The following is a 17,708-nucleotide window of genomic DNA, read 5'->3' on the forward strand; positions in this document are numbered from 1 at the left end:
CCATAAGAACAAATAAATCTATTTGGAATAAAAAACCCAAGACCATACAACAAACCAGAATGTGTCTGAGAAATAAGGATGGTGAGACTTTGTTTCAACTTCTTTGGACTGGTTATCCAGAGGGGTTAATCCTTGGAGAAAGACATCATGACTGATAATAGTAGTTGTTGTTGGGTGCTGTTGAGTTGAGCATGGCTCATAGCAACCCTGTGAACAAAAGATCTGAACCTGGTTCTATCCTGCACCATCCTCTCACTACCTGACACACAAGAGCCCATTGCAGCAGTCACCATGTCATTCCACCTGGTTGACGGTCTTCCTCTCCTTCACCAACCCTCCACCCTTCCCAGCATCATGTCCCTCTCCAAGACATAACTGTTTGTTTTCTTGTCCATCCATGGGATGTTCAGTGCTCTTCTCCAACAACACAGCTCAAAGGCATCTATTCTTTTCCTGTCATTTTAAAAATCATTGTCCAGCTCTCAGATGCATAACAAGTGATTAGAAAGACTAAGGCCTGAATTATTGAGGAGTAATGGTGTCAGTTGGAGGTAAAGTAGAGGCTCATCATAAAAGTGGAAAATCCTCAATGAGACAGAATAACACAGTGGCTGCAATAATGGCCACAGAAATGGCAGTCACTGTGAGGACAAGGCCAGGCAGTGTTCCTTTCTGGTGTACTAGGGTCACGGTGAGTTGGAACTGATGCAAGTGACCTAACAACAGCAGCACCCAATATTCTCTTTTCCGTCTTTTTGATTACTTCATTCCCATCTCATTCCTGTTCATGCTAGTTAAACACCTAAGAAAGTTTGCTGACTGGTCATGTATATACCACATACACACTCAACGTAATTGTGCTCATGCTGAATCTATACCTGGACCAGAAGGCTTTTGTGTGAACAGAGCAACGGAACACTGCATGGTTGGTTTAAAATTGAGAAAAGAGTGTGTCAGGGTTGTATCCTCTCTCAATACCTATACAATCTGTATACTGAGCAAATTATATGGGAAGCTAGACTCTATGCAAAGGAGAGTGGCATCAGGATTGGACAGAGAATTATCAATAACCTGCACTATGCAGATGGCACAACCTTACTTGCTGAAAGTAAGGAGAACTTGAAGCACTTTTTGCAGAAGATCACGAAATGCAGACTTTGGTATGGATTGTATCTCAAGATTGCGTGTCAAGAAAACAAAGATTCTTACCATTGGACCAATAGACAGCATCATGGTAGATGGAGAAGAGATTGAAGCTGTCAACAGCTTCATCTTACTTTGATCCGCAATTAACATCCTTGGTACCATCAGTCAGGAAATAAGGAGATGCATTGCACTGGGAAAATATGAAGTTAGGGACCTCTCCAAATTATTGAGCAGTAATGATGTCAGTTTGAGGACTACATGCATCTAATTCAGTCCATAGTCTTTCCAATCACTTGCTATGCATCTGAGAGCTGGACAATGAATTAGGGATGATAGAAGAAGCATTGAAGCCTTTGAGCTGTGGTGTTGAAGAAGAGCACTGAACATCTCATGGATGGTCAAGAGAAAAAACAAATGTGTCTTAGAGAGGGTGCAGCTGGAGTGCTCTTTGGAGGCAAGAATGATGAGGCTTTGCCTCACATACTTTGGGTATGTTGCTAGGAGGTGCTGTTCCTTGGAGAGGGACATGATGTTGGAAGGTGTGGCGGGTCGGTGAAGGCGAGGAAGACCCTCAACCAGCTGGATTGACGTTACTGTTTCAATGGGCTCTTGAGTGTCAAGAAGTGTGAAGATGATGCTGGATAGAACCGGGTTCAGATCTTTTGTTCATTGGGTCACTATGAGTCATACATACTCAACTTGATGACACCTAACAACAGCAACAACACATGTAATTGTATAAAGGAGTTAGATCTTTAAAATGTAGAGTAAAACTAGAAATACCTGAAGGATTTGGTTTGTAATTCACAGGGAATTTGATTGACTTTGAAATGTTGAAAGAAAGAAGGTTTTTAATACAAATTACCTTAACATCAGCCTTCTTTCAAAATCAAAGTTCAAGCTTGTGAAGAATTTTGGAGGAAATATTTAACTTAATAGAATGAGCTTTTGTTGTAAAATATTATGTTGTTGTTGTTGTTGTGATGTGCCATCAAGTCAGAACCGGCTCAAAGCTGACCCTCCAGTGACCCTCAGAGGCCATAAACCACAGAGGAGGGTACTGCTTATCTTTCTCCCATGGAGCGGCTAGAGGGCTTGAACTGTGTGCCTCTGTGTTGGCAGTAGATCTCATTGCCACCAGATCAGTAACAATAGTGTTTTTACTGAAGTGACAATTGTAGGTAGCATATGTACTATGGTAGTGGTGGGTTAGGAATTTCACTGCCAAGACAAAGGTACACTGTTCAAATCACCACATGCACCAGGCAAGAAAGATGGGCAGTCTACTCTCCTATAATTTACTGCCCCTGAAAACCTGCTGGAGGCTCAGCTGTGGGTCAGTTCTCACTCAAAAGTACACAGAAATAACAACAATATATTGTATGCTCTTTAATGTTGATGAGGTGGGTTTTTAAAAAAAATTTTTTTAATATATTTTATTATTTTTGTGTGAGTGTACCATCAAATCAGATCTGACCAGTACAGGAGGAGGTGTTTTTTTGGTTTTTGGTTTTTTTAAAAAAAAAATACTTTGCTTTAATGATATTCTAGAAACTTTGAGAAAAAAAATCAAAATTACCTCTCTTACTTCTGTAATAACATTAAAATTGCCTAAAGTCCATTGACGAAGAATCAATGCCTTTGAATTGTGGTGTGGTGATGATTATTGAACATACCATGGACTCCAAAAAGAACAAACAAATCTATCACACAGCAAGTGGAACCAGAGGACTCCTGAGGGGCAAAGACTTGGTCCCACACACTTGGGGCATGCTGTCAAGAGGTACCAGTCTTTGGAAGAACAAATCATGCTTGGAAAAGTCAGTGAAAGAGAAGAAGTCCCGCAAGGAGATGTATTGGCATGGTGACTCCAACAAGGGACTTAAGCATGGCAGAGATTGTGAGGATGGCACAAGATCGGGCAGGGTTTCATCTGTTGTTCACAGGGTCACTCTAAATCATAGTCAATTTAACATTGACTCACAACATCAGCATATTCTTACAGTCTTTGTTAAGAACATGACTTCATCTGTTCATTATGTTGGATTCCCAGTTTCTTTCAAGCTTTTACTATCAGGTCCAGTAGCTTCACATTAATTTTAAACCCTTAGATTGTCAGACTCCTCTCTAGAGTACAGCCACAGCTGTTGTTGGTAGTCAAACACATTGCTGCTTTTCCTTCAGTCAGAATGAAATAGAAAAGTGGCAGGTGTGTTGATGAAGGCACTTTCCTAGTCTTAAGCATAACTCAGCCTTGGTTGCTGAGGTATGCAAAGTTGAAACTTTACCCTCTCATAAAATTCAGCTAGGCTTTTTATTTACTTGACTCTGATTCTTTGGGGATTTTAGTACTTCCTTGGAACCAAGGAATTCTTATTCAGCTAAACCCTAGCTGTGATTAATTTATTCTAGGTGTATTTCTCCTATTGTAATACCACCTTTAACACAAAACAAACTGCACTCACACACACAGTCCTAGGACATGCAGACTGGAGAATCCTGCATACCTTATAAAGATTTTTCTTTTTTCTGTTGGCTAATTGAATGGAAAGACTTCAGGGGTGCTTTTTCTTTTAAATTGTTTATGTTGTTGTGTACCATCACATTGGAACTGATCCATAGCTGATGGTCTAGCAGGTTTTCAGAGGCAGTTAATTGCCCACCCTTCTCCCATGCATAGAGCAGCTGGTGGCCTCAAACCATGGCCTTTGGGATTGAAGTACAGCATCTTGCCACTAGGCCACTAGAGCTCCCTAATTTGATTATAGAGTTTAGGTTTTTAAAGAGCCTCATGGTATAGTTCCTTACGTATTACATTACTAGCCAAAAGATCAGCAGTTCAAATCCACCAGCCCCTCCATGGGGAAAAGACAGGCAATCTCCACCTATCAAGATTTATAGCCTCATTAATGAAATTTTACAGAAAGGTTGGGTTTTCATTCATTCACTGATGTACAGTCTCTTCTTTCCCCCTCCCTTAGCATCACTTTGTAATGCACTTCTTGTTCCAGCTTGTTGATTGTCATACTTGTAATGTCTAATCATACCTCCCTTTTAGACAATTCTTTTATCTCTTCCAGTGCAATGTTCATTATCTATCCACTCTTCCTTCTCTCCCCTACCCTCCCCCACGCCACTGTAACAATCCTATTTTTATAACAGTGGTCTTAAGCAGTATTTATCCTTTTGTAACTGAGATATTTCACCCAGCATAATGTCTTTCAGACTCGTCCATGTTGTGTAGTGTTTTACAAAAGCATTCTTTTTCAAGGATGCATAGTGTTTCATTGTGTGAATGTGCTACAGTTTTCTATCCATTCATTAGTTGACAGGCTGCTTCCATCTCTTCACTGTTGTGAATAATGCTGAATTAAAAATAGGTGTGCATACAAAAAAAATGTATTTTTACAGCCTCAAAAAACCAATGGAGAGTTGGTATGTTATTAAGGGTTTATTGTTTAAAATGGCATCCCTATCCATTGACTTACTTTGCCGTGTGGATGAGTGAGAATATGTGAATGGATGTGTTATTCTATCACAAGGGGCTTGCCTAAGCTTACCATTAACTTGAGTGGATCCAGCAGCAGAATTAGAGGCTCTTCTCTGCCATCAAAGAAGAAACAAGAGAATGTAGCCCATCCTTTGGGGTCAGGGATTTCTGCACCAACCAGACTAGGAAGCAGAAGCAGAAGACCAGAGACCCAACATGAGACAGAGCTGTTAGGCTGTTACCCTCACAGAGGCAGAGATACGTTTGGAGGAGGACTAAGAGGTCGGGGGGAGCCATGGTAGGCAGGACTGAGAACCTTGTAACACTGGCCAAATGCTCCAGGTCTCAAGGCTGAGGCACATTTTAGAAGCTGTCTGGACTGGATTCTACTAACCTGAATTTTTACTTCCTCAACATGGTTCTGTGTTGTTTGTGAGCTATCACCTGAGATTTTGGACCTAGTAAAACAGTAATATTGGTGTTGGGATGAGTAGAAAGAGGTGCAGGAATTTGGGGGACATGCATGTCCTCATGGAAATTGGTTTTGTGCTGTTCATGTTGTGAATGAGGTTTCCCTTTGTGAAATTGGTAAAGGTCGAATCTGGCTGTCCCCACATGGCCCTTGCTCTTTTTATAGTTGGCATGAGTTAGAACCAACTCTATGGCAGTGGGTTTTTCAGCATTTAAATATATGGTGACTATTGTTCTAGAGGAAGCTCTGGTGGCCTAATCCATAGTATTGTGCTAATATAATGACCACACCTTTTGGGCAGTTCAGATCTGCCAGTGGCTCTGAAGGGGGAAATGGGCAATTTCCTTTGCCATTTACAGCTTCAGAAACCCACTCAGCTCAAGTAAATTCCAACTCGCTAGCAATGTGTTTGCATTTGAAGGACTATGTTAAGGAGTTCTAGAGGTACCATGGTTAAAGTGCTCTGGTGCTAACTAAAAGGTCAGAGGTTTCAATCCACCTGTTACTTTACAGGAGAAATATTTGGCTGTCTGCTTCCATAAAAAATTATTGTTCTTAAAAAAAAACTCTTATTGTTGTTATATGCCATCAAGTTGCCCACTACTCATAGCGACCCTATGTACAATAGCTCGGATCTCTGCTCTATCCTGAGCCAGTCTCACTGACTCTGATACATCTACCCCCATTGCCCCAGTTACCATGTCAATCCATCTCATCCGAGGTCCTTCTCTCCTGCACTGTCCCTACACCCTTCCAAGCATGATACCCTTCTCCAAGGACTGGTCTCTCCCGGCCATGTATAGATCTACAGTCTTGGAAACCCTAAGAGATAATCCGACTCAGTCTTACAGAGTTGCTGAGTCGGAATTGACTCAACAGCATTGAGTTTGGGTTTTGGTTTTGGTAAGGGCTATTCTGGTTTCAAAAAGGAAATGGTGTGATGTCATTGTGAAGGAGAAGAGAATATCAAGGGTTATGACTAAAATTACTTGGCTCTGTAGATAATGTGAGAGAGGATGGGAAAGAACCACCTAGAATTTCCCAGTGCCCACATGTTACTGTTAAAGCAGCCTTCTCACTGATCCTGAAAATAAGTATGTTGTTCTTGTGTAGCTTCGAGTTGGAACTGACCCATAGCTGACTGTCCAGCAGGTTTTCAGAAGCAGTCAACTGTACAGGTAATTACCCATCTTTCTCCCTCAGAGTAGCTAGAGGATTTGAACTGCACAGCTTTGCACTGAGAGAAAAAATTCCTTACCATTAAGCTACCAGAGATCCCTGAAAAGAAGCATATATACCATATTAACTTTTTAAAATGTAGGTAATGGGGAAGAGGAAGACATTGGGAAAAGACACTAAAATATGCTTCCTTTGCCCTCTTCTCCACGCAGATCATTTTTGCATCCATAAAAATTCTGCATCTTTCTAGGGGAACTACCAAGATTATTTTCTCTCTAACTAAAAAATATTTTCTAAAACAGCTATGAGATATCATCTCACCCTAGTAAGATTAGCAAAGTGTGACCAAACAGCAAACAACAAATGCTGGCAAGGTTGTGGAGAAATTGGAACCCTTATTCACTGTTTTTGGGAGTGTAAAATGGTGCAACCACTATGAAAGGCAGTGTGGCACTTTCTCAAAAAGTTGAAAATAGAAATACCATTTGACGCAGCAATTCCACTACTGGGAATATACCCTAAAGAAACCATAACCATTGCCCAAGCAGATATATGCACACCCATGTTCATTGCAACTTTATTCACAAGAGCAAAGAGTTGGAAACAACCCAAGTGCCCATCAACAAATGAATGGATAGAGAAGCTCTGGTATAGTCACACAATGGAGTACTACGCTGCATTGAAAAACAAGGAACTCATGAAATATTACACAAAATGGGCGACCCTGAAGGACATTATGCTGAGTCAAATATTTGTCACAAAGGGATAAATACTGCATAATGCCACTGTTATAAAACAAGATTGACATCGGGGTTGGAGGGAATAAGAAAAGAAGGGATAAATAATGTCTACTGCATTAAAACAGGTGAGGGAGAGAACGATTTGAAAGGAATATATGATTAGCTATTATTTTCATGACAAGAGTCTAGAATGAGAACTTTATGGGGAAGTGAACTGGGGGTGGATTATATAATAATGAAAGGGGGTTTTTGGTTTGTTTAGGTTTTTTATTTTCCAAAGAGAAAAACCAACTGAAACCAACTGTGGGGAGGGGAGAGCAGGGAGGGAAATGTGCAATAATGAATGAATGAAAGTCTCTATAAACTTTGATTAAAATTTCAATTAAAAAATATTTTGTACTCTTACTCGTCTGCCTCAGTCAATGACATAGGTTGTTTACAGTATGAACATGAAATATTTTTAAATATACAAAGAAACTCTCCTCAAGGAGTGTATACTATTAGGCATGTAATCATCAAAGAGAGTAAATAATAAAAGCAGGTGGAGAAGAATCCGTCTAAATTTTTACAAGATTTCAAGGGTTTTCTTCTTTAACTTAGTGTGATGGCAGAGAAAGAAAGCTCTAGTGGCGTAATCCATAGGAAGTGGCGCTGCTGACCCACAGGCTGCCTCTCTGGTTATTCAAATGATTCAAATCCACCAGTGGTCTTTAGGGGAAAGATGGGTAATCTCCCCTCATGTGACTCACAAGCCTCTGAAAGCCCTCTGGAGGGTAGCCATGAGTTGGTTCTGATTTGATGGCAATGAATTTTGAGTTGAGCTTGACAGAAGGAAAGTGGGATGATCTGAACAATGAGGCAGAAGACTGAAGGCTTGGGAGTTTAATTTACTGGTGACCTTGCCTCCTCCAAAAATCTGCCTGAGGTAGCCATTTCTCCTGGAGTAAGTAGAAATTACCATAGTTTGAGTAGGTGAACAGCATAAACATCTCCAGATAGATGCACGATGGCTTGTTTCAGTTCAGAAGTCTGATTTGTAACACATAGGTAAGTCAACACATTGATATTTCTGGGTTATAAAGAGCCCACTCTAGTCACCCGTCCTCCTGTTTATACTTGGCAATTGTGTCCATTAACACTGGACCTCCAGAGAAAGACTTAAACTCAAGCCCCCTGCGTTCTTGAGAAGCTACCATCTACTCCCATAGGACTTGGAAAGAGATAACACAGTCACTTAACATTTTTTCCTCTGGACTTTTATCTTTTGGATGGCATTGAGAGTAACCGTATCTCTTGTTTGGCCTCAAGCTCCATATTGAATTTTTTTTTAATTGCTTTTGAGCAATAACTCTTTTCCCTAGTTGCTTAACCAGTCATACAAGTTGAGACTTCTGTCTCTTTATAATAGCTGCTCTGGGAGAACAGATGAAAAATAATAAGTCAGTTAGATATTTTATGAGTATTGAAATCCCTCCCATTCAGAAATGTAAATAAAATAACCAGCATGAGCAATCAGCTTATGTCAGATTCCATGGGTTTATGTTACATAGGGAAATTATAGTGCAACCTGAAACATGCTTCTTAATGAATTCATAGTGGTGTCACAGTTGAATGTAAACCCTTGAGCTTTTCTTTTGTGAAGGGTTTCAGAAATCACCTTTTATAAACTGCCTAGGGGAACTGGAGGAAAGCTAAGATGATACCAACAAATGCTGTCACTATTAAGTGGCTGCCTCCCTTCCAGCACCAAATTTTGCCAGTTAAGTAAGTAAACTAGAAATCTAGAATATTGCTCACTTTGGCTTATTCAATGTTCATTTTACTATGTAGCCAATGCTACACTGAGGGACCCACACAAACCAATAGTCTCTTTCTGAGAATGGCCCCAGGAAAATACTATGGAGAGCAGAGTCACCATTGTAGGTTTTCTCCCAGAAATTAGGAAAGTTCAATTAGTAAGTATGACAGAAGCCAAATGAGCTAGGTTTATTTTACCTTCAGTAAATGCACAAGGCCATGGGAGTAATGAACTTGGAATTTGTCTTTCACTGCTGCTTTCGTACCTTGTAGTACATGAGAACTGTCTCCTCATTCATTAACAAACTGGCTTTTCAGTCCCTAGAGCTGTTTTTCCACTCTCCTTTTTACTGCCCATGAAGCAGTAATCAAGAAATCAATCTATTCCACTTGACAATTGTCTGAAAAAAATAACACTTTAAAGCATTATTTTAAAAATAAATAAATAAAAGCTAAAACGTTGAGAACTAAAGTGTGCCTAACGCAAGCCACTCTCAGTTGCCTCATATGCATGTGAATGTTGGACAATAAAGAATTGATGATTCTGAATTTATATTGTTGTGGAGGAATATTAAATATACAATGGACTGACATTGGAACAAACAAATCTATCTTGGAAGAACTATGGCCAAAGTATTCCTTGGAAGCAAGAATGGCAAGACGTTGTCATATGTGCTTTGGACCATGATATCATGAAGTCACTGAAGGGCATCATGCTTGATAAAGAATCAGCAAAAAGGAGGAAGGCCTCCAACAGCATAGGTTGTCAAAGTGACTAGAAAACTAGGTCCAAACAGTAATAATTGTGAGGATGGCACAAGACCAGGCAACGTTGCTGTTGTACCTGGGGGCACATTGGCCACGGTCTTCACAATTATTTGCTTTGCATCACAGAGCTAGACAGTGACTAAGGATGACAGAAGAATTTTTTTTTAGTTCTTTTTTTTTCTATAATTATATTTTATTAATTTTCATAAACATTTACAGAGATTTTGGGCTTCCACTCATTCATTGTTGCACTATTCTCTCTACCCTCCTCCCAGTTTGTTCTTGTCCAAATGCCACAGTGCTTGTCAAAGCCAGTTCTGATTAATCTTCTTTGTCAGTGTATCCTTTGCCATTCCCTATCACTCCTCCCTGAGAGAGACTTCACCCTGAGTCATAAGGAAAAGGGGACGGCGTATTCTCTTAGCTACTTCCTGCTGAAAAGGGACGCTGTGGGTTTCAGGGTGAAGATCTTCTCTCACTACTCTAAAGGGCCCCTTTGGCAGTAGGAAACACATAGACTATTATGGAGATTGATTTTGGAATTTAGATGCACTCTTATTGATTGTGCTTGGCTGTACACGTTCATATCCTTGAAGATGTATCATGGGGGTGTTGCAACCTAGAAGACACAATTTTGACTAACAAGTTATAAGTACATGAGTCCAAAAATTATGGAAAAGTAAAAGAAAAGATTCTTTCATTGTTTTACAAACCCTCCCCCAGGTCCCCTCCACCATGTAGCCCTCGCTCTAGTCTCCTGTGATGACAGAAATACCCAGTTATATCTCTCTTTTAAACAGTTCTCTCCCTCCTCTGTTTCAGTGCAGTATACATTATTGAACCCATCTTACTCAGTGTCTCCCCAACCCCAAGGACAGTCCCATTCTACAACAGTGGCATCATGTAATATTTGTCCTTTTGTGACTGGGATATTTCACTCAGCATAATGTTCTCCAGAGTCAACCATTTTGAATAATATTGCATGAGTTCCTTGTTTTTTAATGCAGCATAGTATTCCATTGTGCGAATATACAGAAGAATTGATGCCTTTGAGTTGTGGTGCTGGAGAAGAGTACTGAAGATGCCATGGTCCGCTAAGAGAACAAGCAGGTCTGTCCTGGAGAGGGTGAAGCCAGGCTGTTCCTTGGAAGCAAGGATTTTGAAACTCCATCTTACATACTTTGGGCATGTAGCCAGGAAGGGTCAGTCCTTGGAGAAGGGCATTATGCTTGAGAGGGTGGAGGGTCAGTGCAGAAGAGGAAGACTATGAACGAGATGGGTTGACACAGTGACTATGGTAATGGGGACAGGTGTATCAGAGACAGGGAGACTGGCTTAGAATAGGGCAGGCTCCAGAGCTATTGTCCATAGGGTCACTATACTCAGTAAGGATAGCCATAAAGTCCAGGCAGAGTTAAAGATAGAGAATGAGGGAACAAAACATATATTTTCTATTTTAAAATATCCATTTTTCATATTCTTCTTTCTTAAGGTATTGGCTTGATCTTGTCAAGTTTTGGGTCTGTAACAGACCAATTCCCAACTGAGTTGTGTCTGACTTTTGGAGACACCAGAAGGTTTTAAAGCCGTGACTTTTCATGAGTCAGTTATCTGGCCTTTCTTCCAAGGTGCCTCTGGATGAGTTTAAACTGCCAACTTTTCTGTTACTACTCGAAAGCTCACCTGTTCACATCACCCAGGGGTTCCTCTGGGCCTATCAACTCAACTCACTGCCATTGAATCTGAATCTACTCAGAGCAGACCCTCCAGTGAGTTTTATGAGGCTATAAATCACACAGGCACAGATCACCCACACTTCCCCTCTGACGCTGCTGATGATCCAAAGCCCAGGAGAGGTGCAGCCTTCAGGTGTGGACTACGCCACCAGAGCTCCCTTATCTCAAAGCTCGTTGCTGTTGAAACCAATTCATAGCTAACCTTCCAGTGGGTTTTATGAGGCTATGAATTGCACGATAGTTTGCCTTTCTTTCTCCAGCAGAGCCACTAGGAGATTTGAACCACCAGAGAGGCACCACTTTTGGGTCAGCAGCACAACTCCCTACAGACTAGGCCACCAGTGCCTATGTTGTTAGTTGCCATTGAGTGGAGTACCTATAATAATTCATTATTGTCTGGATAGGATAGTTGATATTACTTAGTTCTGAATCTCAAATGATACGGTACTGTATTGGTTATGACACTTAACATTTTGCCAGGTTCTGGTGGGAGTCCTCGACACACAAGTGTGCACAAGTGTCGAGGACTTTCGTTCATAGGGTTGCTATGAGTCGCCTCCGACTCAACAGCACTTAACAACAACAACAACTGGTGGGAGTAGTCTTTAAGGAGCTGTCCTGCTAACCAAAGGTGGTAGCTCCGGGGTTCTAATCTACCAGGAGCTCCGCAGAAGATATATGGGCAGCGTCCTCTTGTGCCGTTTGTTGTTGGGTACTAACCCACAGCTCACCCTCCCACCAGTTTTCAGAGGCAGTGAATTGCCCATCTATCTCCCACGAGCAGCGGGTAGCCTCAACCCAGGTGCCTTAAGGACTGCAGCACAGCTTCTTGTCATTAGGCCACCAGAGCTCCATTCAATTGACAGCCCCTAAAAACCCTACTGGAGGTCAGGTTCTGACTCCTGGCAGTGAGTTAAGGGTTTTGTGTGTGTGTTGTTTCATTTTGTTTTTTTACAGGATATAGACCTCTTTTAGTCCCTCCATCTGTAACAGACTCATCCTGTGCTCTCCCATAGGTAATTGTTGACATAGATCAAGATGCTATGTTGCTGTACAGAAGACTGTGAGACATTTGACAATTTAGGCATACACAGTCAGCTTGAATTATTTAAACCCTGATCTCAGCATTCCGATTTCTCTGTAGTCCCCCATGTATACAATATGCACTTTCTTGAAATTCCTTATATATTGCTTGCACATTCTTGCTAACTTTCAGCACATTCTAAGCTAAGTTCTACTTAGAATACCTTCCCCTGCTTCAATTGGTCTCTACCTTTAAAAATCCACTCTAAAGTTACCTCCCAAGAAAGCCTCTGATTAATCTTACTTATCTGCTGCCTTTCTTCTGAGACTTCTCGCTACTTTCCAGATCAGTGCTTACACAGTTTTCGGTTTTGTTTCATTGTAATTGTTGCTTCTGTTCATTATCATTGTATAAGCATACTCATTTCACGAATGATGCTTGTCCTCTGTACTTGTCTCTTTGCTCGTGCAGGAATCTTTTGAAGGCCTAACCCTTTCACTTCTTAGATACATTCCTGGAGGAACAGGGTATGTGTTCCGCCCTTGGCCTTTGCCTTCGCATGTGTGTGGCAGCCTGCAGAACAGATCCCTACAATTGGGAAGCATTTAACCTCTAGGTTTGATTTAATCTTTGCATTTTACTCTGACACCTTCAAGAAATCAACATGAGGCCTGCAGTCTATAGAGAGGTGGGAGGAGGGAAATTTCCACTGAAAGCCAAGGGTGCTTTTTCCTGCCTTTTTCACACAAGACCTATGAAGCTGCTGCCGTCAGCAGCTCACCCGACACTCTCCTGCTCTGCCTTTTTCCAGGAGTCAGGGTTAGTTTAAGAAAAAGCCTCTTGCTAGAAGCCATGACCTCGTACTTTTATCCCCTCCATCTGGCGTGCGGCCTCATGGGGCTGTGCTGCTATGCAGGAGGTGAGCAGTGGAATTCTTTAGATGATGACTTCTGAGCCCACATGCGGAGGCAGTGGGGGTGGGAAGCAGTGAGAGCCAAGATCGATGGACCACAAAGTAAGGTTTGCCGGGAGAGAAATCCCGGACTATCGGTAGAGCGTCTTCACGAGGTGTTCTTCCCCTAACTCAAGCCGGGGCCCAGATCAGGCGGGGAGCTGTAGCATCCCGGGTCTGTGATTGATGAACTTTTCGTTCCTGCAGCTTTCCCCTCTGCCTTCACAGTTGGGGTGCAGGAGTGGGATAGGTAAGGGCTTATGCTGTCTCTAATGGAATGCATTCCAAGATTGAACAGGGAAGGGTTCCTTTTGCACACATCCCTTCTTACTGCTGCTTTTTCTCACTGTCTTGTGCTTAAACCAAGGTCCAGAATTTGGACGGGGATGGGGGAGGGATTGAGACTGGCAGGAGTCTTTGATCACGTGAAAATCTATTGTCTGCCTCTTGCAGGGGTCTCTCTGCCTGGTAGTCTCCCTTGTCTTAATGCAGATGAATTGCTTTTCCCATCTAGTGGGCCAAAGGAGCACGGTGGCCTAATGGTAAGACTCTGTGCTACAGTCCCAAAGGCATGTGGTTCGAATCCACTAGCTGCTCCATGGGAGAAGGATGGGGAATCTCCTCTTGTGCAATTATCTGTCTCTGAAAACCTGCTATGGGTTGATTCTGACTCAATGCACAACAATCTCGTGGGCCCAGGACCTTTACTCAGCCATGAAGAGTCTCCTAGAACTGTTCCTTAGCACTCTCATTCCGTTATTACTTTTAAACATTTTTAAAAAGGATTGATGCATCAGAGGAAATTTCCATACATACTTAAAAAATCCAAAGCATTAAAAATTTCTCTTCCTTGATCATAGATTGTAACATTTTACATCCTAATAAACCCCATAGTAATAAAAAAATTATCTTAAAAAAATTCTTTTTGGTTTCTCATAACTACTTCTTTGCTGTCCACACACTTAGTATCACTTCAAATGAATAAAAACCTAGGTAATATTTATAATTTTTATTCTAATTTTGAAGGAAAAAAAGATCTAGGACTGATTCAATATGTATGGAGATCATTTGGTGAAGGCGGGAGGGTGACAGAGAAATAGCATAATAGGGATTTGTTCAAGCTAGGGATGCCCTCATTTGCTCCTTTATAAACAACTACTACTGGCAGTCTCAGCACTTGAATTATTTTTATATCCATTTCTACCTTGAAGGTGCTGGGACTTTGGTGCCCCTCACATTGGGATTCCTCCACCTGAGGAAAGTGCAACAGGATGTGCAGTCAGTCTGGGTCCTGACTGCCCATGTGACCTAGGACAAGTTACTGAATGTCACTGAACAGCATCTGTAAAGTGAGAAGAGTCCCCACTTCACAGGATTGCTGTGGAGGTGGCATTTTGTGAGCCAACGAGCTTTTTTATGAACATAATTGTTATTCTTGGGAAAGCCCCACCTTGGAAGTTGTCAAACTGTAAATTAAACTGTCTTCCTTTTTCAGTCACACAATTTTTCTTGTTTGGTCAGATCTACTTACAAGGGCTGGTGGTGCTGAAGTAAAATGATTAGATTTCTGCAGTTAAGTCCAGGGAAGAAAATACCCATGTCTAGCTGCTCCATCGGTAGAGGCAGAAGACAGAAGTGGAAATAAAGGCAATTTTTAAGTGAAGACAGTTCAGGGTTAGGGCACTAAAGGGAGGATGGATGCCTAGCTTCCTCAGTTCTAGAATGAGTAATTCTTCAATAAATGAGGGACAGTTCCGAAGGTGCAGAGAGCTCATTTAAGACCTGAATGGAAAATGAGAAATGAGTTTATGAACTCTCTTGTATTCTTTTGACCTTTGGGGATATTACAGATACCTTAGCGACCATTGCCTGCAACCTGCCCACCACCCAAAGAGAATAATGGCTTCTGGAAAAGCTGAGTTCAATGTGTTAACCGGGACACATTTACCCTAATAAAACCACTGCTTGCTGTCCTCCACCACCTCTTTCTTGTGATCATATTGTTTCATGGCTGATTAAGTGAAAACCCATCACCAATCACCTAGAGTGCCAGTCTGAGAATTCTACCTTGTGCTAGTCATGAGGGACTGCTCCATCGTCCATACGTCAAGGGGCATGCACCTCACTATCTCCACCATAAACCAGTCATGGGTAGTTTAAGGGTCTCAGCCACTCTGTTTGGGTGGTAATTCTCCACTCTTCTTGCCCATGGTTTTCTTTGCCCCCCTTCACTTCCTGGAATAGTCATCCCCAAACCAAACATCTGTCTGCATGTTGATAATGTAAGACTGTAACATTCCTTAGTTATAGCTAGGCCCATTATTGGAAAGGTTTTAAAAGTTTTTATTGACATCTCATTGCTTTTTTATTGTTAGGGATAGCTAGAACTCATTTGCAACATGAGAGAAGCTGTGTATCCAGACATGTACACCCCACTCAAGTGTGTGTGCCCCCATGGTTGTGTGCAGGCTGGCGTGAGAAGGAAGCATCTCTTTGTTTTCCATCATTTCTTCAAAGATGCCCACCCCCCACTCCCACCTCCCTAGCAGCAGGCAGTTCCCATGTGGAGGGTGGGGGCAGAGGCCTCCACCAAGGCCATCAATAACCAGGTGTGAGCTACAGGTCTCTGTGTAATGTGAAGCTCTCCCGTATTTCATTTCTGCACCCAGGGGGCGGCTCTGCAGGATTGCTTACGGAGAGCTCTGTGTCTGGCACCTCTCTCTACAAGGCCCAGGCGCCTAGGGTCCCACCGACCTGCCCAGGAATGCATCACATTGTTCTCTGGTGCTGTAATTTGGCTGAGGAGAAAGGCTCACGGCCTCCCAGGGATGAGAAACCTACTCTCCCTGGCGCCTTTCCTTTCCCCAGCTAGGTTGAGCTTCTGCTTGGTGACCACTAAGGGCATTTAAATATAAACCACAGGAAGGATGAGGGTTGAAAAACCCTCATTATCTCTCTTCTATTAAGCTATGTAGAAACCCCTATCTTGAATGGTCTGAGAATTTGGCAATGGACTGAGTGGTGTTCTTGCTAAGGGAAGCAAGCGAAAGAATTACTCTCTGGAACAAGAACTGAAATGAGGCTATGAGTGTTTATAAGTCAGCTCTACAAGACTTTTTGAAAATGACCCCCATGGCCAGAAGTTTGATTCTTTTAATTAATCTTAAATCCCTGATTTCAGTGTTTTTTCAGCATCATTCTGAGGATGAATGTGGGTTAATACTATGGTCATAATGAAGGCTAGCTCTTATCTACAGGGCTAGGTTTAGACTGGCATCCTGGGTTTCACTGAAGAAACACTGGCTATGCAGCGGAAGCACTTCAGTTGGCTGCCTTCTTTGAAGGATTCTAAGGTCCTTGCAGGGTAGGGGCCAAGTCATTTAAATTAACCTCGCATCCAAACAGTGTATACCTAAATACTGTTAATCTTTTTAAAAATGAGGAACAACAGAAAAGAGGGAGAGTGGAGATAAAAAAAGAGACAGCTGATCTGAGGTGCTAACCTCTGTTTAAAGAGGTGGGATCAGAAAGGGAGAAATGAGAGGAAGAGGGAGACGAGGAAGGAGCAGCTGAACTAAGCAGATCTTGGACTGCACCAAATAATGTTCTCATCTTATTGCTTGTTGTAAATAAATTAGTTTCTGTTTGTATAATGCAGAGTGAACGCCAGTTGTTTAAAGCCAATCGGAATGCAGAGGCAAGAGGACTAGAAGATAAATTAATTGCTTGGCCACCATTCCTCCTCACGCCCACAGAGACTCTGTAACGGAGCTCAAATAAGTCGTTCTCTTGCTGTCCACCTCACTTTTCAAATTCTTCACCCTGGACAGCTTGATCTTCTCTTAACAATTTATAGAAAATTGCCAAACTTGGGTTTTTGTAAGCTAGAATTTGGAGCCCAGGGAAAAGCAGATCAGTATGAGTTGCCAGAAGGGGCCCATCCATTTCCTTCCACAGAGTGAGACACACACACACCAAAGAACAGATAAGAGAGCGCATGCAGATTGATCAGGCCCGCCTGCCCGCAGAAGGCTCATGCCACCCATAATTTAAGGGACTAACCGAGTATTTTTATAAGTACAGGAACTGACTAAGACTTGTGACCCTTCTCAGTGGCTTGGCATATGAGGAAACATCCTTTTGTAAATTCATTCAAACTTGTTTTGCGTTCAGACAACCAAGACCCTGATACCCCACTGCCCTAAAGCTCTCCTCCTCTTTATACTAGAAGCTCTTCTCCTCTCCACCCAGCCCGCCTCCCAAATCCTACCATTGGCTCATCAGTTATCCGGTGGACTACTAGGCAAGGAAGACATTCCCCTGGCCTGACTCACTCAGTCCCATTTCTCCACAGGAATCCCCTCACCACAGACCACAAGGGCTCTGACTAGCTCATGGTTTGTG

General features: G+C 42.1%; 1 protein-coding gene across 1 annotated transcript in view; it reads left to right on the forward strand.

Moving 5' to 3' along the window:
* The window catches only part of ST7L (suppression of tumorigenicity 7 like), a 225,030-nt gene extending 210,443 nt beyond the window's left edge, over nt 1-14,587 (forward strand). Inside the window, exon 14 of the mRNA XM_006895714.1 lies at nt 14,516-14,587. Within this exon, the coding sequence (XP_006895776.1) occupies nt 14,516-14,560 (45 nt within the window). The 3' untranslated portion in view covers nt 14,561-14,587. The remainder of the gene's footprint in view (nt 1-14,515) is intronic.
* The last annotated feature ends 3,121 nt before the right edge of the window (nt 14,588-17,708 follow it).

The sequence above is a fragment of the Elephantulus edwardii genome, unplaced genomic scaffold (assembly GCF_000299155.1).
Source record: "Elephantulus edwardii isolate Elephantulus edwardi_28Jun2011 unplaced genomic scaffold, EleEdw1.0 scaffold00174, whole genome shotgun sequence".
Taxonomy (NCBI): Eukaryota; Metazoa; Chordata; class Mammalia; order Macroscelidea; family Macroscelididae; genus Elephantulus; species Elephantulus edwardii.